This window comes from Polyergus mexicanus, unplaced genomic scaffold (assembly GCF_030449975.1).
Source record: "Polyergus mexicanus isolate NDT 795.1 unplaced genomic scaffold, iyPolMexi1.0 SCAF_3, whole genome shotgun sequence".
Lineage (NCBI taxonomy): Eukaryota > Metazoa > Arthropoda > Insecta > Hymenoptera > Formicidae > Polyergus > Polyergus mexicanus.
In genome coordinates this window covers 2547192-2571702 of record NW_027223323.1, presented here as the reverse complement: position 1 = coordinate 2571702, position 24511 = coordinate 2547192, and the positions used below count along the sequence as shown (strand labels likewise).

The 24511-nt window shown below is 42.4% G+C and overlaps 3 protein-coding genes across 4 annotated transcripts; 1 reads left to right on the top strand and 2 right to left on the bottom strand.

Annotated features, from left to right (window-relative positions):
* Nucleotides 1-36: 36 nt before the first annotated feature.
* LOC138931694 (SOSS complex subunit B homolog) lies at nucleotides 37-2219 on the bottom strand. Its single transcript, XM_070292715.1, has 2 exons — nucleotides 1291-2219; nucleotides 37-739 (listed from the first exon to the last, which is right to left on the bottom strand). Exons 1-2 carry the CDS (start codon nucleotides 1747-1749, stop codon nucleotides 485-487), a joined length of 714 nt encoding a protein of 237 aa, XP_070148816.1. The 5' UTR covers nucleotides 1750-2219; the 3' UTR covers nucleotides 37-484.
* A 355-nt stretch (nucleotides 2220-2574) lies between these two features.
* On the top strand, nucleotides 2575-6274 carry LOC138931689 (ATP-dependent RNA helicase DDX42). Of its 2 annotated transcripts, none has more exons than XM_070292706.1 (10): nucleotides 2575-2728; nucleotides 3137-3359; nucleotides 3460-3729; nucleotides 3819-4359; nucleotides 4444-4672; nucleotides 4751-5025; nucleotides 5104-5254; nucleotides 5352-5683; nucleotides 5766-5894; nucleotides 5992-6274. In XM_070292706.1, exons 2-10 carry the CDS (start codon nucleotides 3145-3147, stop codon nucleotides 6160-6162), a joined length of 2313 nt encoding a protein of 770 aa, XP_070148807.1. In that variant the 5' UTR covers nucleotides 2575-2728; nucleotides 3137-3144; the 3' UTR covers nucleotides 6163-6274. The 2 variants fall into 2 exon arrangements, with proteins under 2 accessions (XP_070148807.1, XP_070148808.1); XM_070292707.1 differs by lacking the exon at nucleotides 2575-2728 and adding an exon at nucleotides 2789-2809.
* Nucleotides 5340-22859, bottom strand: LOC138931688 (uncharacterized). The gene is made up of 7 exons (XM_070292705.1): nucleotides 21937-22859; nucleotides 18243-18455; nucleotides 17892-18030; nucleotides 12357-12483; nucleotides 10528-10576; nucleotides 10233-10412; nucleotides 5340-10134 (listed from the first exon to the last, which is right to left on the bottom strand). The coding sequence occupies exons 1-7, from the start codon at nucleotides 22224-22226 to the stop codon at nucleotides 7482-7484; spliced, it is 3651 nt and encodes a 1216-aa protein (XP_070148806.1). The 5' UTR covers nucleotides 22227-22859; the 3' UTR covers nucleotides 5340-7481.
* Between the last annotated feature and the right edge of the window lie 1652 nt (nucleotides 22860-24511).

The following is a 24511-nucleotide window of genomic DNA, read 5'->3' as shown; positions in this document are numbered from 1 at the left end:
TTTAATATGTATATTCAAGATTTTCAAAATTTTCAAAGATTTTAAGACTTTTCCATTTGTTAAGATTATCACATATCTTTTAAATAAAAGAAAAATTTAAAAATTTTCCAAATATATAGAGAAAAGGATGAAAGTTTTTACAGTTTTTTTTTAATTTGCAAGACTTTCATCACACACACAATATTTGAAACTATGCGCAATAGAATTACTCGAGAACAATTTCTCAAAAGACGAATCGAACATCCATCGTTGTTGATGATCACTGACAATATTCATGTGACATTCGCATTCGCGTATTCGAGCCCGGGAATAGTACGTGCAACAATTGGCCGCTACATCTTAAAATATATACTTTTCACTTAAGACGCGTCAAGAATCAAAGTTTAAAAAAAAAGTATATTATACACAACGCGTAAATCTATCGCGCGCACGCGCACACGTTTGTTCGTCACACGTATATGATTAGCCGTTTTCTTCTCGTGTGTTATCTCCGGTCGCTGCGACCACCGTTTCTGTAGCTGCCGCGACCTCGCGAATTGCTCTTGGTCGTCGAGGCCGACTTTGTCGTCGAATCTGACGACGAATATCGCACCGAACCACCGGGTAAACCGGAGCTGCCGCCACTGCCGCTACCGCTTCCGACATTGCTTCCGTTACCGCTGCCGCCGTTTCCACTCTTCGCAGTCGTCGAACTAACCGTGGCTCCGCTACTGGGTGTTGTTGTGTTACTTTGGATGGCCTGCAACAGAAATTGCACGCGTTGTTTTTAATCGGAATGCGTTGGATTCCGTATTATTATCGAGATGACGAGTCGTTCTTAAATACATAAGTGTAAAATATTATGCTCGAAAAAAGATACATGAAAGCAGCGATAAACCCCGCATCCTTCGCATACTTTCCCTACTTCGGATATCGTTATCTGTTATTCATTTATATGTATATTTAAATAGCTTTTAATATATATGCGAATAAAGAACACGTTAAGTATTCATTTCTAAATGTTTTTATCTGTAAATGATAGAAATACCAATAATACCAATAATTGTGTTCCATATTCTCGCAATATCTCGACAAAAAAAAAAGCTATGATTAAATTTATTATGTAGATTATTAAAAAATTCGTTTAGATGAACAATAAACTTGGATTCTGGAAGAAAATTAAAATAACAAGCGAAAATTAACAAGAATTTCAAGTGCGCGAAAAAAAAGAAGTTAGAAAACATTAGAATATCGCGCGTCTCGACGACTCGCCGTATCCGAAATTTTCAAACGTTTCAAAGCATCGTGTACCAAGGGCTGTCGTCCCGATTGACCCGAGATACTATTGGCGTTGCCGTTGTTGGTGATGCTGTTGTTGACGTTGTTGCCGGGCGGGCCCGAGCCGGTCTGATTGACCAACTGCTGCGACAATATTGGATTCGGATCGCTCATGTTGACCTGCTCGTTGATCACCATGCAGAACTCGCCTATCTTCTGTATATCCCCGTTCTTGCCCGAGTACAGGGTCAGGCATTGTCGCCAGACGGATGCGTAGCCCTTGGTGAGCCGTACGATGTCGCCCGGCATGAGGAGCTGGCCGGGCTCGTCCCAGATGGAGACGTTCATGCAGGCGGTGCTGTCGGCCACTTTGAACGTTCGAACTTCGCGGTTCTCTTTAGTGATGGTAGGGTGGCTAACCTCCAAAACGATAAACACTACGTTGATGTTCTTCTGTCCCGCCCGGATATCTTTTATCAGCACGTAATCCATCGTCCCTTTCGCGAATCACGCGTACGCACGCACACGCACACGCACATACACACATACACACACGGAGCACACAACGCGACAAATCGAGCGTCCTTACGAGGACGCTCGTCTCGTGTACCGTACCGTACGACGTATGTTACCCAAATGACACGACAGAGCGACAGACGTCCGTGTGTCAAAGTGTGTACGCTCTTCCCCACACTCGGAATACCTTCCCCCTTCTCCGTCCAGCTCGACACCTCTCGTTAATTAAGCTCGTCGCCCTTCGAGCCTTTAAATCGCGCCGAAGATGGCTCGCTTGTACCGTGTGCTTGAAAATATCATCGGATCGAAACCGGCTCGATGAGATAGAGTGTAACGAGAGAGTCGGCGACGCATCAGAGAAATGAGAGCCGAGTGTCGTCGATAACCGACATAGATCCATATTTCGGCCATGTCATCTTAGTTCGTAGCGTGACCACCGCGAATGATACGCGTGCGTCATCGCCAATCGCCATAGAGCTTGTATATTTATAGATGCCTTCCGTATATTTTTCCTCTGCGATATTCGCTGACAGATAGAGAGAGAGAGAGAGAGAAATACATTTTCTATCCTTCATTGTAAAAAGCTCGCATGCACGCACGCACACGGACACTCATACTATACATACGCAATAAAATGTGCACACAATCCATAATAAGAATAGAAATTTTATAAGCTCTACGGCCATCCCTCGTCAAGATATTATCGCGCAGGCGCACGATATCACGCGAAACCGCGCACGGATCTCGAGAACTTTGAGCTCGTGTATTGAGCAAAGTACCCAGCGACAACGTGCGACAAATATACGAATTAATATTCGATCGTGGGAAAAGTGTAACTGCGCAGCGATAATTCTGCGTAGTTCAGCGTTTATGATTGTTTGTGACAGAGAATTTTACCGTTCGATATTACGGCACTGAATAAATGAAAATTAATTTGTGAAATCGCTGAGAACAGGTAGTCATTGCATAATTAATATTCTATCATTATTGCGTGCAAGAGATGAAGTGGAAAAGTTTGACGAAGTTACTCCACAATGTTAATGATATTTTAAAATTCGGCGAAATAGCGTTTTAACCTTTAACCTTTAAACATTAATTTATATACGCAAATAAGTGTTATCAGAACCTTGGTCAATTCTATTATTATATTAGGATTAAAAGTATTTAAAATAAAGTATGTGTCAAAAGTATTCTGTACTAGTTGTTTTTTGCGGCAAAAACATTGCGTTTTATTGCGTAATAGAAGTTAATTGTTTACTTGATTATTTGTATCTCGTTAAGAGCATAAACGATTATTTCTGATTGATAATTGTATGTATTGAAAAGAGAATTTACAATAATTAGCTTTGATTGATTGTTAAAGTGCACACAATGAGTTATCACCGAGGAAGTGGTAACAAGCCAAAAGGTTTTGGTTTTGCTGGCTTCCAAATGTCTGGGACAAAAAGAAGTGGTACTAATATACCTCCACCTCCACCAAACTCGACCTTGAGTAAACAAGGCTATCACACAATGAATGCTATTACAGAAAATGCTTTGTCCGCTTGTTGGGGTATGCCTAAAAAACGCAGCAAAACAGAAGAGGAGTTAGTATATCTATAAAAATAATGATACTCTGAAAATTATGTTACAAAAGAAACTAGAGACAAATAAAAAAATTCTTGTAACATTATTATGTTAAATCAGATATTTCGAAGATGATGATGAACCCCCGACTTCATCATTAGAATATATACCTGCACCTGGTTCTCCTACATATGATTTAATGAAAAAATCTGCAACAAAAGATGAAAGCGATGGTGAAGAAGATCCTTTAGATGCTTTCATGGCTGGTATTGATGCAGAAGTGAAGCGAAACAGTTGTGTAGCTCAAGGTGGTGATAATCGTAAGGAAGACAAATCAAAAGGATTTCGGCCAGACATTGATGGGGAAGATGATGAGGAGAGTTACTATAGGTACAATTTTTGGGTAATATATGGTATCGCTGTTCATTTTTTAAAATTGTTATAAGAAAAATATTTCAATTTTGTGTTTTATTTCTTAGGTATATGGAAGAGAACCCAACTGCTGGTTTGCAACAAGAAGAATCCGATCAAGAAATTGAATACGACGAAGACGGTAATCCCATTGCGCCACCAAAGAAAAAAGAGATTGATCCGCTACCTTCGATCGATCACAGTGAAATAGAATATGAACCATTCGACAAAAATTTTTATAATGTGCATGAAGAAATTGCAAGCTTAAGTAAACAACAGGTTGATGACTTGAAAAATACTTTGGGTATAAAGGTATCCGGACCATCTCCGCCTAATCCGGTCACAAGTTTCGCCCATTTCGGCTTTGATGACGCGCTGATAAAAACTATCCGTAAAAATGAATACACACAGCCTACACCTATTCAAGCTCAAGCAGTTCCTGCTGCTTTGAATGGACGAGATATAATAGGTATAGCAAAAACTGGTAGCGGTAAAACAGCGGCATTTATCTGGCCGATGTTAGTGCATATTATGGATCAGCGCGAATTGAAAACTGGAGATGGTCCTATCGGTCTTATCTTGGCACCGACGAGAGAATTATCACAACAAGTAATCTTTTATTCTAATTTTAATCTTACTACAGCTCACAAACGAGTGTTTGAAATGTAAAATTTATATGTGAATATGTTATAGATTTATCAAGAAGCGAAGAAATTTGGAAAAGTTTATAATATCCAAGTGTGTTGTTGCTATGGGGGCGGTAGCAAATGGGAACAGAGCAAAGCTTTGGAAAGCGGCGCGGAGATTGTGGTCGCTACCCCTGGTAGAATGATTGATCTTGTTAAAATGAAAGCAACGAATTTAACTAGAGTTACATTTTTGGTTCTGGATGAAGCCGATAGAATGTTCGATATGGGATTTGGTGAGTAAATAAACCGTAATACACATCTAAATATATGTCAATAATCGATACTGAATTATATCTTTTTTTCTTTTTTAGAACCTCAAGTACGCTCTATCTGTAATCACGTGAGGCCCGACAGACAAACATTGCTGTTCAGTGCGACATTCAAAAAGAAAGTAGAAAAACTTGCTAGAGATGTTTTAACAGATCCTATTAGAATAGTGCAAGGTGATGTCGGTGAGGCCAACACTGACGTGACGCAACATGTTGTCATGTTTCATAACAATCCTAGTGGTAAATGGAATTGGCTGTTACAGAACTTAGTTGAATTTCTAAGCGCTGGCAGTCTTTTAATCTTTGTCACTAAGAAGGTGCGAAAGCTAAGCAACTCCTACTATAATACAACATTAAAGGGGTGTGTAATCTAATATTTTTCCCCCACATCTCAGCTGAACGCGGAAGAACTTGCCAATAATCTCAAATTGAAAGAATTTGATGTATTGCTTTTGCATGGTGATATGGATCAAATCGAGAGAAATAAAGTGATTACAGCTTTTAAAAAGAAGGATGTCAGTACTTTGGTTGCTACTGATGTAGCCGGTAATTAAACTATTTATATATATATTCAAACTATATATATCTTTTTGTTAATGTTGATGAAATATATACGTGAAATTTTTGTCGCGTGGCGTTTCAGCGCGAGGTTTGGATATTCCACATATCAAGACTGTCGTAAATTACGATGTAGCGCGAGATATCGATACTCACACGCATAGAATAGGAAGAACTGGACGAGCCGGTGAGAAAGGTACAGCGTATACTCTTGTAACTGAAAAGGATAAGGAATTTGCCGGACATTTAGTAAGAAATTTGGAGGGAGCGAATCAAGAAGTGTCAAAGAGCTTGATGGATTTGGCTTTACAAAGTGCATGGTTTAGGAAATCAAGATTCAAAAGTGGGAAAGGGAAGAGTTTAAATATCGGTGGAGCTGGACTTGGCTTCAGAGGTAGACCAGAATCGTCGAGTTCGGTATGCATCTAACAATAACTTTTATAAATATTCTTATATACATATTTTCTCAAACAACTGCAATGATAACTATATACTTTAGGGTGGATCATCGTCAACGCAAGCGTCCAAGGATATCAGTGAGGTAGTTAAAAAATTAGAAAGACACGGACCTGGTAGCGATCGACTCTCCGCTATGAAAGCTGCTTTCCGAAGTCAATATAATTCTCAGGTGAGTTGCGTACTTCGAAAAGATGCATTAAAGAATGAAGTTCAAAAATAATCAACGAATGTTTCGCTAATCAACAATTTTGTTTGTTACATTGTAGTTCCGAGCATCGTCAGATCATACTTGGGAACAGACAATCACTCCACCTTCTGTGATAATGCCGCCACCGCCGACCGTACCACCACCGAAGCCAGCAGCTCAGGATAACACTCAAGCCTCCAATTCCACGGAACCGGAGCGTAAAAGAGTGCGAAAAAGTCGATGGGAGTGATCATGTAATGTACCATTATTTGTGTATACACTATATAGCCGCTATTATGCTATATCGGAACGATAACGAACTGACTTGTTTTATATTACAATAAAATTTAATTTTACCAATTTGTACGGATATTATCGATCGAATCAGTTCGATCGAAATCATGTGTAGTACCTGGTCATCAGCCTGATTGCGGCTTATAGCTTTATCGATGACATATTAATTTTATTTTGCTGCGATTCCGCGGAGATCAAATTGCATGCAGTTCTTGTACGGAGTCTGTAATCGCGTCTTTAAAAGCACGCTTACGCGTCTGGTCGCAATTTGTGCTTAGAGTGAATCACTCCATAATTATCCCATAAGGAGCTGTGGCCGTGATCGTATATCCGCAATAATTCTCTTAATTTCACGATCGTACCCCTAATTGCACCTTATAAAAGTGATGAAGATTATCTTTCCGGTAACTGCGCCACTGAAAAACGTTGTTTACTCTTTTAGACGCAATTTATTAATAGATTACATATATAAAAATACAGTAAGGTATGGCATCCATTGAAAAAAGTGCAGAGATATAAAAAAAAATCCAATCTCTCTACATACAATTTTTTTAAATTATCAATCTTCAATAATAATCTTTGAAATTTTTAAAAAATATTGCATTGTAATATTTTGCATGAGAGAAAGTTTAAGAATAGTTTACGAATATTCAAAGAGAAAGCGCGCACGCATACATAACGTAACCGAGATAGATATCAAGATGACGGAATAACTATCTTTTCTACTATTTCATCTATTATATACCTTATCTTTTTTATAAAAACATCACCGTCTCATCACGCATTGATACCATTCTTGTGTTGTCTTGCGCGCGCGCGCGCGCGCACGGGAGAATAAGGATAAATGTTTGCTTAATATGGAGATTAAGCCAAAGGGATAAAAGCTATCGATCATGCATCGGTCGACACTCGATCGAGTGGGATGTTAATGACGGTTCTCTCATCAATAGAACCGCTGATACGCATATCCGCATCATTAAACCGCTTTCCGATCGGCGCGTGGCGTTGCATCAGAGTTTCTAATACCCAAGGTCCTTATTCACGGTTACACTTCTCAAGGTTGCAAAAGCATTATCTTCCGCCTTGCCGCGCAGTTAAAATACTCCGGAAAAAAATATCAATCAATCTTATCCTCATTCTCTTCCGTTCCCATGTCATTGCAATTTGAAGGATCGCATTTCTTTAGGAACATTAAATAGACCTCACAGAGAGAGTATTCGAAATATGTTTTTGCGTATTATACCTTAAACGGCGATCATCTAAAGATCAAGATGCTTAAAGATTTATATACTGCGGCATTGCAGGACTGCTCTTCCTTCTGGTTTTTTCTGTCTGTTGCAGGAGGATCGTTGAACCCGTTGATTTTCTCGCGGCGTTTATATTTTTGCCGTTAAACTTTTCCATGGCTCTGGTATACGAGCCAGTACAGATCCGACCCCAGACGCCTTTTCGTTCTTCCGTATATTGCCTATTTCTTCCCTCACTAAACGTTCGCTGGATATTACTCTTTTTCGCGACTCTGCAGACGTCCTCTTTTTCCAGAGATGTACTGAAACCCGCGGCGGCCTGGACGTCCTCCCAAGATACGTTTATGTCAGATTGCACACTGGATGGTGTAGGGCAACTGCTGTCGCTCGACAAGGAGGAGGATCGGATGAAGGATGGCGGAACCGTCAACTTCATTCGCTCTTCCGATTGATTGTCGGTTGATGACAATTCACTCTTTGCACGAGAACTCGTCCCATAACCGTCTTGATTATCATGGACGAGATTGTCGTTCAAGATAATCTTCGCGATCGATGTTCTCTTCCTGAGATTTTCTAGATTTTCTTTAGGAGTACTCTGGGAACTGTCCACCTGCTGCAGTATATCCTTCAGATTTACATTTACGGTGTCAGTACCAAAACTCGATTTGCTTCGTTCAATCTTAGATCTGATTCTAGGACCGGCTTTTCCGTTAGTCATGGTGATAGTCGCTTTTTTAGGCAATTCGTGATTGTCATCTTTTAAAGTTATTTCCGGATATATATAATTAGGCAATCTTTCTTTTTGGCGAATCGAGATAGTAATCTTAGATTGCGCTTCTAGCGGCTTTAAATTTCGTTTTTCATTTTTCGCAGATCTTTCAGTTTTGCCAGACATAGCGCCTTTCACGCACTGTTTATACTTTTCATCTATCGTGGTATCGAGATTGCTTCGAGTATTCATGGTATCGATAAAAATGGACTGTTCATTACCCTCTTCGGGTTGTAAAAGCGACCAATGATCCAAGGATAAATTCGTATCTTCATTATGATTGCTTAACCCTTGTAAAATAGCAGTAACATTCTCTTCAGTATCCTGCACGGAATCTTCCTGGTTCTCTTTCCGCGTGAACTCGTCCCGCGTCTCATCTTCATTATCCTCATCCTCTTTGTCAGAATCTTTATTGAGACTCTTCAGAACACCCTCGTTTTTCTCGTTGCGTTTTCTTAGCTCCTCCCAATTCTTTCGTGGCTTGTAGCTCGTCTTTCGTCTGACAATCTTACTTTCGGTGATATTAATATCCGGGATGAAGAGACGTAAGGCCTTTGTGCCGGTCGGAAATGTTACCTCGTTAATTCGCCTCTCGGACATGATTGCCTTCAGGCTCGTTTTCGAAGCAACCTCCTGGTGCTTGTTAAATGCAGAGACCAGCTGCGCCACCGTATACTTTGGCTCATCGTTCTCCGATTCCGTCAAACGATCTTCTTTATCGTCGGACGCTGCTGAATTATTGGAACGGCTAGAAACATCAGAATGTTGACGTTCACAAGGATGTTTGCCTAAACTATTAGATTCCGTCTCGCGTCTTAATGGCATCTCATCGGAATCTTCTGTTAAGGTGTCCGACTCTATGGATTTCAGAGAGTCTAGATTTTCCTCGGATTCCGAGGTGAGCTTCTTCAGGATCTGCAACTGATCTACACTTTTCGCTTCGTGTTTCATGTTATTCGATAGGATGCACGAGTTATCTTGATTGTCGCCGGTGATATCGCTCAGCATCTTCACATCCGTCGAAATTGTTGGCATATCTTGATTAATTTTCTGAATCTTGTCAGATGTTAAGTCACTTCCCGACGTAACATTAGTGACTATGCGATCGTCGCTCATCGACGGTGTAAGTCTAAAGGACGCGATCTCGGCGCCGAGTTGTTTGAAAATCGGCAGCATATCCTCGGTCTTGGCGCGCTGGTAGCTCTTCCTTCGACGCTTCAGGCATTCGAGACTCCTGTAGATATCCAGGACACCTTGAGATTTCGATAAGGACCTTAAGCCATATAGTTTCTCGCGGGATTTACTGATGGCAGGGTTCATCGCGGCAATGGCGCCGATCCGCTCAGAGCCGATCGTCGCAGATCCATTCAGCAGACATGCCTGAGACTGAACGCGATTCAGACTGCGTATTCTCGAGAGTATTCCGCGGCTCAGGCCTTGATTCAGATTAGCCTGGGATCGGCTCTGAGCTTTACTCAGGAGTCCTTGCGTCTGCTCTTGATTCAACAGGTAGCTCTGACTCGCGCAGCTCAGGCTGGTCCTGGAGGAGTCCAAGCTGGCCTGAGAATCTGCCGGGCTGGGGAATTCCTCGCTACCCACCAAGCTCGAACGACTTCCCGTGAAGTAGTGATTCAGGCACATCTCGCTCTGACTCAGTAGGCAGTCCTGCAAGCTTTGTTGATGATGCTGTAGACGATGATTCTGATCATTCTGGAAATCTGCCTGGCAGAGACTCGCCTGGCTAGTTGTTTGGCTCATCAGAGCTGCTCGTCTCAGATTCTCCCGGCTGACGACGCGTTCCAGAAGAACTTCTCGCGACTTGGATAGATATCTTCGTAGATGAGGCGACGCCTGCGTTGGAGCGCCGCGCAGCCAATCGTGGCGCAGACATTGCTTCGCGGTCATTCGTGCACTAGAAAAGAGAAAGAGAGAAAAAGAAATAAATTATTCTTCGAGAAAATTTTTTCTTGAAAAAAATCAAGCGCGCGATGAATCGAATGGCGATTATACCTCGGGTCTAGCACCAAGAGCTTCGCGACGAAGTCCTTTGCCTGCGCCGAGACATCCTCGAACAGTTCCTCGGGAAAGTCCACCTCCCCCAAGGATATGTTCTGAAAGGTTTCCTGGTCGGTTTCGCCACCGAAAGGCGAGAAGCCTGTCAGCAATACGTAGGTCGTGACACCGAGCGACCTGGAATGAGTATATCTTTTTTATAAAAAATGAGGAAAATTTAATATGTGTATATCTCCGTACGAAAATTTGAAGTGTAAAGGAACAATAGCATAAACATCACGTTTGATCTTACCACATATCGGCTGCCAGCGTGATCGGTTCATAATGCAGTATTTCGGGCGCTGAAAGAGAAATGTAAACACGATTGAATATATGCGAAATGTATACGCACAATAGCATTCAGCGCGATCACACGTGCCATGATCTTTCCCGTCCGTCCGTCCGTCCGTCTCTCTGTCCACTTATTTTATGTCCAGTGACCTCGCACGTGACGTCACTCGAGCGTGCACGTCATTTTTATTTACGTATAAAAATCGTGGGTCGTTTGCTTGGAGATGAAGTCGATAATCTAATCCGCATTATTTCATCCAGTGATTCTGATTTTTTTATTCGCATTGATTTTTTTATTCGAATTAATTTTGAGTTATTGTTAAAATCATAATTTGATCTAGCTGTGAAACAGAGAAAGGAGATTGCAAATTTCTACAAAATCCTTTATATAAGTTTATAGCTCGATTTATGTTGTCGGAGCGAGCGAAGCGAAGAAATATGATTGCGATAACTGTTCTCGGCCTATTGCCGAGCAAACGTCAGACTGGATTACCTCGATACGATCTTAACTACCCACCGTCAACACTCCGTCGATCCTATTATTATTTCGTAGACATTGCACGTGGTGATACGTATCAATTAAATCGCGCGGCGGGTAGTCCACCGGTTCTCCGCCTCGGTTAAATGGCTGACGGATTCGGAGCACCTTTTTCTCAACAAGCGTAACGGTACCACCTCCGATATTCTCGCCGCTTGACATTTCGCTGCTATCAAATAGGTGGGCGGGTGAGATCGACACACCGGCGGTGATTAATCGGTAAATAATTTTCATGGCGAGCCAGAGAAAAACGCGTTCTTTAAACTGCAAATCATATTTGAACTTATGACAGCCCGAAAAAAAAGAAAGAAGCGTTTTTATTCGCGCGAGATCTTAAATTTAAACGATAAAGGGAGGGAGAGAGGAAAATCGTGCACAAAGGAGAAACGTTAATTTATCGCCTGTCCGGCTTTGTTATTTACTTTGTTCTCCGCGACGTGTTCGTGTAAAGGTCACATCAGACGCGCGTCGATTACCTTGCCTGGAAACGGCACGATTTGAAACGACCGACATCAATTACGGGGATCCGGTTGCGTGTATACGCGTGCACGTCACACGCCGTAATGGGGGTGGTCTCTCCTCCCCCCCCCTTCTCCCCTTCTTCCCTCCACAACGCGGCTTTATTAAGGGCGCACGGGCAGCGCGCAACGAGGCTAACGTGTCAATTAATATTGTTTATATTTACGATCTCGCCGCGATGATCGTCAATTAGCAGATCCACGGATAACGATCGATAGCAATTAAGCCGCGCGCTGCAACGAGCAAAGCGCGGACGCACCATCTGGACGAATGTCTCCCTCTCCACCCTCCTTTCGACGCGACATCACGGTAAATTCTAATGTCCGGTATACTCATTATTGCTAGTTATCTCAACAGTCATATAATACGGCAATTTATATTTTTGTTCCTTATTAGGAAAGTTTATCAAGTCGCTGCATCTCGATGCTCGATCTCTCATTGATCGTTCATGCCGGCGAATTGCTCCAAATTGTTGCGCGTTCGAGAAAGGGATTTATGACGCGCGTTAAATTTTCGTAACCTTCGTACGATATTAACGACGTTGCGACAGAAAACGGAACGTTTTGTTTCTTTCGGTCGCGTAATGAAGGGCCAGTTACAAATACGCATCTCTGGCTGTGCATAAAAGAGGATATTTTTACTCTTTAATAAATATCGTAAAATTTCGCATCAACGTGCAAATAAAATCGTAAGGCAATAATTCACCGAAAACTTGATAAGGAAAGGTCACTCACCGACGTAATCCGGCGTGCCAAGAATCTCTCGGACCTCGGTGCCCTCGAGGATCACTCTCGAGATCTCGAAGTCGCATAATTTAACGTCGCAGTCCGGGAAGGAGCCCATCATGACCAGATTTTGAGGCTGTGAAATTCGATAGAATTCGCTTATATTTAATAGAAAAGCTTTCGTGAATGAGACATATATAAATAAATAAATAAATGGACGTTTCAAAATCATTAACAGCTTTGTCGCCTTAACGACTGCACGATCGAATCGCTTCGCGTAGCTCGTCGAACCAGATGCTTCTCTCGCTTCCATATCTCGGAAAAGTTAAACATAGTCCGTGTCATTGCGCTTTATCGGCATCGTAACCAAAGGGATACGATCGGTCTTCCGTGTACTCGCGCAGATAAGCTCATGTGCGCGAGCGTATTGAAAAAGGAAGCGATTTTCTGTATCGCGTTACAGTGAGCACATCCGATAATCGTGTCGCCGGGTTTCTCGTTGAATGGAATTTCGGTGTAAGCGCGTCGTTTGGAGATTGCGGAATCGCGCGATATTTCGACCGTGCTACGGTATTCATTTCCAAAGCGCATATATAGAATATGCATCGTGTATATATATTCTCTTCCGTATTCGAGTAATCGTTCCTTTATCTCGTATTGGGTGAATGGGGGGAGAGGGAGAGAAGGGGCAAGCAAAATCCTTCGCGACAAGGATGTGCGCTTTCGATGCGTTTTTGCGACGACCTGCTGGTGAATAGCGGCGTCTGTCCGCTAATGTAAACATGTACCATCCCGGCGACAGCCGGCTATAACCGCGGGTATTCATATATCGGTTCTAATGCAGTCACCGTCTCGGATCGATCACGGACGAGGGAAATAAATTAGCCGCGAAAAGAATCGATATTGTCGCGAGAGACATAATTTATGAAAATGTATCGAACAGAAGGATAAAGTATGCGAATCGCTGCAGTCGCCGTGAAATTCAAAGACACGCCGACCAATCGAATTATCATAAATCGCCAAGAGAACCGACGTACAATGAAGGCTGATTGGGAGTATCGAAGGCTGCGCGATATTATAATTGTTGACATAATCTAAATCGTGATAATTATACGGCTCGAGATGTTCTAGGATAGCTTTCACCAGCTACGACCGGTCGTTCAATCGAATGAACCGAGAACGCTGTACGCATGTATACGTACATATGTTATATATTTGCATATGGAGCACGTTGATTGAGCAAGATGTAATAAAATCAATCGTAGGTGTCGCGATCGAAAAGAATTAATTTTTCACGGAGTACACACACACACACATATATATGCATATATATATTATAATTATCTAGCTTCTCTATTAAAGATGATACGGGGCAACGACAGGAAGGACGTAGCGACCCTTTCCGAGCGTCATCAGCGAGCTCCACTCGCTTGGAATCCTCGTCGGTTTAACGCGAGAAGAGAGCCTTGGGCATTTTCTCGTAGGCGCGCCTGAATATTCAAAGTTTCTTTCTTGGTCGCGCGCGACTAATAAATAATGACAAAAGACGTAAAAATAAATCTCGGCCCTCGAGATACGTAATTCCCTCGCGACGGGGCCATTACGTAGCGGGAATATTACGTGGCCGCACTCTCTATAATAATATCGCGCGGAAGCTCGCGAACGCGTTGCAGTCGAATGATAAATAGGCCACATGCTAGTGGGAAGATTATAAAGAATAATGCGGTTCGCAATCGTGCTTGTCATCAAAATGGCACGCCGCACGGTCTGCCGTCTTCTCGTTGTTCGCGGCCTTTTTTAGACATTTATTTTCTGCCGGGCTCTCAACGTGCGCGCGTTTCCCGTGGAACGATTGCCGATTAAAGCACACCGCGAGAAGCGCGAAGTGATTCTCGTTCCAACTATTCAGCCGTTATTTGCGAACTTGGTGAGATCAGATGACGCGATTGATACCGTAGGTCGAATGCGGCGCATTTTCTCGTTATACGCGAATTCAATTTACGCCGCAATGAATTTTCATTCGATGAAATATAGATCGTCAATTTAATTAATGCTCTTCGTTGCCCGGGAATTTTAATCAAATATTTGGACTACGATATCGATTCCGATATGAAACAGTTTATTTTTTATTCGAGAGATCCCGTTCATGGAATTAAACGTAATAAATATTAATTTTCAGAATTTTAATAACGCACTTTTTCTCTCTCTCTCTCTCTCTCTCTCTCTCTTTCTCTTCTTTTCCCTCTGACGTAATATAATTTTGACTTTTTAATAAATCGCATCCATATGCAAATTCTATAGAATCTATGACAAACCGAATACGAAATCTGATCTCAACAATGTCCCGGGGCGTTTTGTTAATCATTTTCTTACAGCTTTGTGACATTGGTAACTATCTGACGTTCGGGTACAGACTCTCAAGAAGGATATGATCGGCAATCCCACACGATTAAATCTACGAAATATTTCTTTATATTGTCCAAACAGACGCGTGGGCTCAAACGAATACGTCAAGTCGTTGATCATTCAATCGAAATGTTTGTTCTATGAGGAAAAATTAAATATATATTGTATCTGACTCAATCGGTAGAAAGATTAATATTAATATATCTCTCACACATGTAGAATTATATATTTCTAACATTATAGCTATTAGAGAGCGAGAGAGGTTGCTATATATGAAATGGTCGATCGGTGGCTACCATCTTTCCTCTTGGCGGGAACTCGGGTTATCGAGAGTTGCTCTCGTTATGGTGGCCAGACATGGGTGCCCAACGGAGGTAGGAACCAGGTGTGATTCACCGAGAGTGTGTATATCAGCGAAGGAGTAGGGCGTGGTCGTGCTGCTGCAGCTCGCGCGTTCTGTTTTTCCTCCGCGCTGCGAGTTCCTTGCGATCTTTTACGCAAACGACTTTGCTCAGCGAGATATCTCTCTCATCTTTATCCGTCTCTTTCTTTCTCTCATCTGCATATCCGCGCCAGATCTGCCGAGAAGTGGCCGCGTTATCGCCCGTAGCGGAAATGTTACGCTTCTATGGACCGCGAGGATCTCGAGTGGGTGGCATCGAGCTCGAAACGCACACGATGACCTGAGGACTCGATCGCGCTCGTTCTTTTGTCCGTCTTTTTGCTGTTTTCTTTAAATATATTCCACACGCGAGACATATTTCACAGATATATTTTAATGCGGAGACTTTATAGCTCCCCCTCGTTCTTCTGACGTTTATCCGCTGAGGGACTCGCGCGGTCAAACGCACGAGCTCATGGTTCATGAGAGATCTCCTTTTCTCTCGCACATACGCGCTGTATATACTACATCCAAATACGGCGGTAGTGTGTTTATGGAGCGCGGGAATAATGCGTTCACGTTGCACGCAACGACGTTTCATACGCCGCAGTTGAACGCGCGCTCGCAATCGTAGCGCTTACGAAATAAATCAAGTAGAACCCATTCGTCACGAAACTTGAGCAACTATAGCAACGGTAGGCCGGAATTAATTTATTACGTCACTGTAGCGAATGCGATAAATATTAATCGATTTATAACTGAACTCCGCGCGATTAATTTAATTCGTTGGATCGATCGAGTTGCGTCGCGTCGAGCACAGGACTCTTTGTTTCGCGCGGGAGTATCGAACACCCGCTCGATCGCGGCCTCTTCTTCGTGCCATGCAAATCGACCTTAACTCGCATCGCGCGGATAAAAAGTGCAAGGCGGACGTTGGCGAACGACACCGGGTATCCGCTACCTCGCTCGAGGATGTTGCTCGAGCTGCTAAAGGCTCGACGACTTTTCTGTCTCTCTCCTATACCTCTCGCAAACTTCTCTCGCGAGGATAACGAGGGGGAAATTCTCCCATTCGTAACGAGCGATCCGACGACCTCGCCGGATCAAAATGTACTTTACGACACGGAGCTGCCTTAACACCTCCTCGCATCTTGTTGTCGCCGGTTTATTTTTCTACGCACGCCCACGTGGGTTTACGTCCTGACACACGTGCCTCTCGCGACGCTAATCGGACGTCGGTATCGGCGTTTCTAATTTCATTAGCGAGTTAACGATAAGACCTACGCGTTAAAGTTGTCAGAGCGACGCGAGATACATATGTCTCTAATTCGATCAGCGAAGAGCGACACGACGATTGATGGACGTTGTAAATATCTCGTCGTGTGTTGTAATAAATGCGTGCGGGGGAGAGAAGGTCAAAATATCATTTTTTTTTTTATAGGATCATAAAAATTCTCATAGTTCAGTCGATGACCTAGCGCAGTTCTCGGGATAAACAGCGTTTTTGAGACTTCTAAGCTGCCGACTTTTTTGTGCAACACGTGAACGCGAAGAATTTTTCTCATTTCTTCTCTCTTTCACTCTGAAGCGATAAAACAATGCTGTCAAGATTAAAGACCGTCGGAGATTAAAGACCTCTTCACGTGTAAATGACGACAGCGCCTTTGTGTGTGTACGCTTAATGGCGCCGCTACGAGTGTTTTATGGCCGAAATAAAGAGAAACGAGACAAAAGTAAGCCAGTCAGAGAAATGTTTGCGCTGTCCGAACAAGCACTCGCAAAAAAATATGACACCGGCTTCGAAGAATAAAGTGAGCTCGAGTGAACGAGCCACTTCGTTGTTCAATAGACATAGCTTAATTCATCTCCTGTGATGGCTGCCCGATTTTCGCAGAAAGCGTCGACTAAGAAGAACAACAGAATAATTTATGTAACATCGACGAAGAGAGAAGAAAATATGTTGTGCTGAAAGTGCGATACATCATGTCTGGAACGCAGAAGCCTCTTTTCATTTGATGAATGACGGACGAAATCAACACCGTCGAATCAAAAGAGAGAAAATATCGCGCGTGAAGATGTCTCAAGTTTCGAAAGTCTCGTCGTCCGATTCTATCTCTCGGCTCGCCGGTGGATACAGGACAACAAACGCGACACGCAGCATCCCTTTTTTTTCACGAAGCATTCGTATTTTTTAAAAGCGAGTCTGGTTTTCGCGGATGTAGAAATAACACGCAAGACGACAGACGCGATAAATCGCGCGGGTATTCGATTCCGTGCGTGCTCGGTCGATCATTTTTTTTTTTTCTCTCGAATCGCGTTGCAATCGAGGAGGCCCCTATCGTCGGATATGTGCTTTGTGCACGGTGTGAATGGCGATTCCAATTTGTTTTCGAGAGCTTATCGTTCATTGTACCGTATGATTGATGATGGTCGGTCGCAATTAAGTTCTCGACTATCGACAGCTGTATTATATCGCTTTCGCGAAATAGAATTTAGTCCATTGACAGTTATCTAGCATCGTCAAATCGTTCGATTAGTTTTTATACAAATTCTATTGCGAGTAAAAGAAATTCTCGATACGAAGAGATGTAATATCGAACACCTGCTACTCGTGATTCTTCTGATTAATTTTTTTCGCGCTTGCAACGAAGCGCAAGCACAATTTGAAATTTCAGGCGACGCGTCGACGAAGTCGGTTCCGGGATCCAAAGAGAAGCGTGACAAGTTTGCATCGACCTTTTATGGGTCGAACTTACCTTGATGTCCAAATGAGCGATATTTCTCTCGTGGAGGTAGGCGAGTCCTTCCACTAGCTGCCGCACAAAATGTACGACATCACCTTCGAGGGGCACCAAATCGCCGTCGATAAGCGTCTGTAGATCGCCTCCGGGCGCGCTGAAAAAGAAATTATCATTCCTTTATTGAGGTCGGTAGAATATAAGGGTATTTAGAAATCGTCGTTGATACGATAAATATCTATCATATTTATATTTACATAAATGCTTTTCACGGTACTCTTTTCTTCAATAATAATAACTACTATCGTGAAAACTTTAAACTGTTGAAAAATATTTAATATGATAAAAAAAGACATATGGTATACTTACTATTCCATAACCAAGATGATTTCCTTCGGCGTTTCGTAGACATCGTGTAACCGGACGACACGTGGCGATTGCGAGCATAGGGATAACAGGGCGATCTCGTGTCTCAATTCCGCGCTACAATCGGCGTTGAATCGGTTTCTGGACGAGTACTTGGCCGCGTAAAGTATACCAGTTGATCGCGATCTGCAGCGGTAGACTCTCGCCCACTGACCGCTGTTGAAGTATTAACGAATATTTAATATTAATAAAGTTTTTTTTTTTTTAAGAAATGTATGTAGGCCTTTCTCTTATCGCTGTAAAATCTTACGATATTTTGCATATTTAAATTTCAAAATATAAAGGTGCAAATCTTACGGTATTTTGCATATTTTAATTTCAAAATATAATAAATAAATATAAGTTATATAAAATATATTATTTAACGTATCACACACACACACAAACAAACAAGTTTTCTTTGATGAATATATGATACGCAGCAGTACATTTTTAGTCGAATGTTCCAATGTAACTTCGACTCTTACTCGACTGACTCGACTTCACATTTTCACGAAGAATTTATTTTGTCCTCGATAAACGAGTCGATGCCCAAACGCAACCACCTTCCTGGCATCCTTCGTTACCACTCCAAATACTTTCCGCTGTGTATCTTCTCTCTTCCCTTCATTCGTTGCAATCTGCTTTCGCGGTTTCGAATTTTTCCGCCAATCTCCGATCTAACGCGATTGTCTTCAGCAATTATGATCTTCACTGATTCATTGTATGAAATATATTTTTTTATTGAGCTAAACGTTAATCCGTCATTTTTATTTTCACGGAAACTCTGGCGACTTTTGTTTCATCGGTCTTTTGCTCGTCGTGCTCCTGCTATTATTTCAACAGACAATGTCCTGTTCGCGATACTTAATGTCACCGTCTTGAATTTAACATCCCGTCGAATGATTACATTATTTATAATCCCGAACACGCTGTTCATCGTATTAAGAACCGCCGTCGAAGATTCCGGTCGTCTCTTCGGCAAGGTCGACACAGGCGCCTGGCAAGGCTGCGCCCGTAATGCGTATCTCACATTTTCACCCGTATTTAAGCAAGCGCACCTTTATACACGGCAGAGCGCGTTAAATAAAGTGCGACCAAGTAAGATACGATCATAGATGATATATCGCTCATTAACTTTCTATATTGAGATCATAAATATTCTGACATTCCACTTTTGCCCGCGTAAATACGACTAATAAATTTCTTTTATTTTTCTTCTTACTTATCATAATTAATTACATGAAAAGATAGCCAAATTAATGAGGCGCGATCTAGGATTTGAAGTTCGGGAGCCGGAAGTGCAATTGAAAGACTCGGCACATGAAACGTTCGCGTGCAAATCGGCGGCGACTCATCGCCCCGTACCTCCGCGGTCGCGAGATAAGGATAACGAGCATCTGATAGAGCGAGCAATGCAATTAACTTTATAATCGATTCCGATTTTAAGGCCGCGCACCGGAGTATCCCGAATTCCTTCCCTCTCGTTCAAGATCCCGATGTAAAGGCAGGCGCGACCGAGACGGAGGTAAAAGGAACAAAAGAAACGATGCCAGAGACGGAAAGAGGCGATAGCCGTAATTTTTACTGCCCTTTACAGCGCAGGCATTCAAGGCTCGCTTCTAAAAGTAATTACCACGGGCAGAGCGAGTATCAAAGAACACGCTCGAAGAGAAAGAGAGAAAGAGAGAGAGAGAGAGAGAGCATTGAATTGCCGGGACACACCGGGCCGCTACCCGGATAATACCGTCTGTATACGGCTCAACGATTAAAGCATTTCGCCATTATTAAAGATCGGTACGTGCAGTAATCATAGAAAATTGGATTTTAGCGATCGGGTCGCGGGTAATGACGGCAACTGGGAGAGAGGTGTTGAAAGCTGTCGCGACGCCATGGAATAATTTATGAAAATTTATCGCGATCGTCCCTGAGATGTTTTTGTTCTCTGCCTATCGCCGTGACTCGATCGACGATAAAAAAGCGTTTTATATGCCCCAACTGTTTCAATTTAAATTGTTATTAACATTTTTTTATATATCTCTATATATATTATATATTTGATTACTAATATTTTTATGTTTTTTACGTTAATTGTTTCATCGATAGAAAAAAATATCAATTTCGATATCCGTCATTAATTACACGAGTGCTCTATTTAATTGCGCGACATTGACATGCAAGATGCGCGCGATCGCGACAAGTACGCGTGCAAACATCTAAAATATCATCGAATATCACGTAAATATCACGATTACATCTGTAGCTTGGTGACTATTTATATGTTATATGCGATACGTCTTTGTGCAGCCAAGTAAATCAGCTTCATTAACGATGCAAAAGCGGTGCGAGGAAATCGCGGACGGCTGATAACGAGCGCGCAACGAGTTATCAATGCGTGCGCCATCCGTTAAAAAACTATGTATTAACATATTCATGAATACGAAACGTCTTTAAGAATCCACGCGAACAAACATACTCATTTGCGATCTTTCGTTACGCCTTCCCGGAAGGGAAACTTACCGTCAATTTCGGTTAATATCCGAGGGATGGATGCTATCGATTAATCAATATCGATATCTTACCGTCGATCGATTGGCACTCTCGTTCTATATATATATATTTTTTTTTTAAGAAAAAGAAACTTGCGGATATGCAAATACGATAATGAATCGACCTCTAACGCAGTTAATTAGCTTTAAGATAATTGATAATTTATATTCTAAGAAATTTGAGATAGTGTATGTATTTGACAAGATTGATTATTTGATACACAAAGTTTTTTTTTTCTTTTTTTTTCGAGAAGTAGCCTGAATTATCATTATGTAAAAATTGTTATCGATTAATTTGACGAAAATGAAAATAACGAAGGATAACGACGGTGAATTTCACCGGCGGCGTTCTACCTATAATAAATATCATGCGTGTAGTACATGTTTCGCGTGCAACTCTAAATTAAATTATTAGCAGCGAAATTACAGGTTGGACAATCGGTGTCCTATTACCGACACCCCGTCGCTATTGGTCTCGTCGACGATCATTACGAACCTAATTCGCGCGGCGATTAGCGACGGTGCAATAAACATGATTAATGCGCGACGCGCGTCACGTATCGTTGCGCATACTGTTACCGTATGCGTAACGCTTTGACAAATTACGCGTCGCATCCAAAAGCGATTAATCATCGTGCGTGGCTCGTTACGCGCCATGCGATCCGCGACGGTATCGTCGGAAATAAATTTACAACTGCGACTCTTTGGCGATTCATTTTCGTGAGAAAATTCGTTTAGGAATTCCAGCATTTACTTTAAACTTGTCCGAAAATAATCCCTTTTAAATTTATATAACAAAATACTGAAGTCACGCGCATATAATCCAAATTTATAATATTGTAAGAATTTTACAATGTAATTGCAATACTCCATAAATAAGTAAATAAATATATATATAAATTTTATTATAAATGATAATAAATATATAAATATGATAATAAATATTATATAAATATATATAATATATATTTATTTATTTATAAGACTTGTATACGATATTTATTATTTAGACTTATTGTATAATATTTTGAAGATTCTGCAGCCTCCAACAGAAATTGCACGACTGAAAATCTTGTGTTAAAAAAGACTTGTATCGTGAATCGGCTCACCTCGCGAACGGTTTTGGATCGATCTCGTAGTGCTCCGTGATGGGTCCCGTCTTGACCACTCTGGCGAGCTGCGCCTCCTGGACGAGGACCAAGCCTTCCTTCACATGTTTCTCGCTCCACTGCACCCTGCATCTTCCTTTGCATCTCTCGTCGTTGATCGTCCGATCGTTCGCTCGCTTCGCCTTCGCACACTTGCCCGGAGACGCTTGCAGATTGCGATGCTGCGGCCTGGGCGAGCTTTTCCTAGTGGACGACATCGTAGGCGCTTGATGGCTCGACTGATAGATCATGGTAGATGGATCGCGCGGACTTGCGAGGATTACCCGTGTATCAATATATCCGGTGTCGTACGTTTCTTATGTGCCATGTGTTGCTTGCTTCGCTCGTGACAGCAGAGATTTCAACGCTTGGCGCACTCGCGTTTTACCGAAATTCTTTTTACCTCGAATCCTCTCCTTACCGCGATTTTCAAGATGTTGAAGGATCCTGTTTTAATGATCAGTCGTCGCTTCCCCTACATTTGTTTTCGACGTCGCGAGATCGCGGCCTCTCGATCCGAACGGGATACGCACTCTCGCTCTCGATCTTACGGGTTGCACTCTCCGCGCTCGATCTCCTCTCGATCGATCGCGCACACAGAGCGAGCCGAAGCGCGCGGTGTCATTCTATATCATCACGGGAAGACGACAGCTCTAGCTCGCTGTGCGACGCGATGACGGATCGACGACGGATCTTCACATCTTGGCAACCGTTCGTCCGCGGGAGATAGAACGGGAGAGAGAGAGGGAGGAGGAGAGAGAGAGAGAGAAAGAAAGAAAGAGAACAGAGATCGCGTGCCTCACGGTCCAGCGCCGTGGCTGAAACTGGCTGCTGCCAGAGTCAACGAGAGCACGGATCTCCTCCGCGCGCTCCTCTCCGCTTCGCTCTCTTCCTTCTTCGCGCGCCAGAGAACACGTCGTGAGTTCGATACCGACACCGAAATCCCGTCATCTCCCTTGGATCCCCCCCTCTGTCCTACCGCGTCCTCTTGTTGCGATTCTTTTCCTCCTCCTCTTTTTTCAGGGTCGGATCGAAATCCTCCTCTCGTGGTCCAGCTTCGTAATTATGGGTGAACATGAAATAGCGCTTTAATATGTAAATAAAGTAGCTGGATTTACTGTTGTTCTCGCGCGAAAAACGACTCGCGTTTCGACAATTGAGAAAGCCATTAGCATTGTCCCTGAAATATATATTGTAATTTTTTTTTATAGAAAGTAGAAAATTGGAAAGTGAAATTTAATCAAGTGATTGTTGGTATTGTGTTTCAAATATAGTTTAGAACGAGAATTTATTTTATTTAGTCGTGATGACGATTGATTGGTAGATCATTTGTAGAATAAATCGATCGAATGTCTTATTTTTAGACAGTATGTCCTCTTGCTTAGCTCTCAAAATGTTCTACTTTTCTAACAATTACATATACATATAACATTTTATATACTTATATCTTAAAAATTAATAAAATGTTAATTGGCTTTTTGTGTACATTCGTGTGTGAATTATTACATAGTATTTTCGCTTGATTGATCTTTCGAATAATTTAAATACTAATATGGAAAATTATTAAACCAATAGAGACTTCGAAAATGGCAAACATATGTCGATTCTCGACGGGGATCCGCACGAAAATCGCACAAAGAGTATCCTCCATCGCGTTATTACGATCGACGGCATGTAGGAGCCACTTTGGCGAGGAATCTAGAAAGGAAGTGGCGCACCGTGGCAGAAATTCTCCTTTCCCCACCGCCCCCGCCCCTCTCCTCAAGGCGCAATTTATGCACATGCATAATGCGCTCGCGCCCGGACATCTACGCTGCGATCGCTGCGCGACTGGATTCCACCTACGTCAGAGAGGATACTCCACAGCATCATCATCGCCGCCATTATCATTGGCGCCGCGGATGTAATTAAAAAAGTAGCAGAGACAATAATAACGACGAGAAATCCGTGCCCAGAAAGAAGTGAAAGACGACAATCTTGTACGAGCCTGGACCTCTGTGTGTCGGTTTGATAAATATCTAAATCGCTAAAAAAAAAAAAAAAACTCCGTATTCTGAATTTATTTTTCGGAGAAAAGGGAGATCGCCTTTTTCATCTCTTGCAATCGCATTTCCATCGACCTGGAGTATCCTGTTTAAGGAAGAGATTCGTGTAACCGGATCGACCTTTAACTTCTCTCTCGTTACAATAATAGAACCTGATCGTATGATAATTGGAAATTACCGTGTATTGGAAATTATCGCGCATGGCAGGTCACGAGTAGCGAGCGCGCCAACAAAAACGCGTCCAATCAGCGCGACGGATTTGCGTCGAGATGACCCGCGGGTTCGCGCGAGATAACCCGGAACAACCCCCGCTCGCGATCGCGCGGAAAAGCGCGCGAAAACGAAAGTCGAGAGACTGCGTCGCCGAGAGAAATATTTCGAAGCTGTTTTTTTTTTTTTTTTTTTTCTTGCGCGCGGTTTGGCCTCACATATGCTATTGCGGATGAGAGGAACCAAACGCTCATCTCTCTCCCCGCGCCCAATTTTCGTTC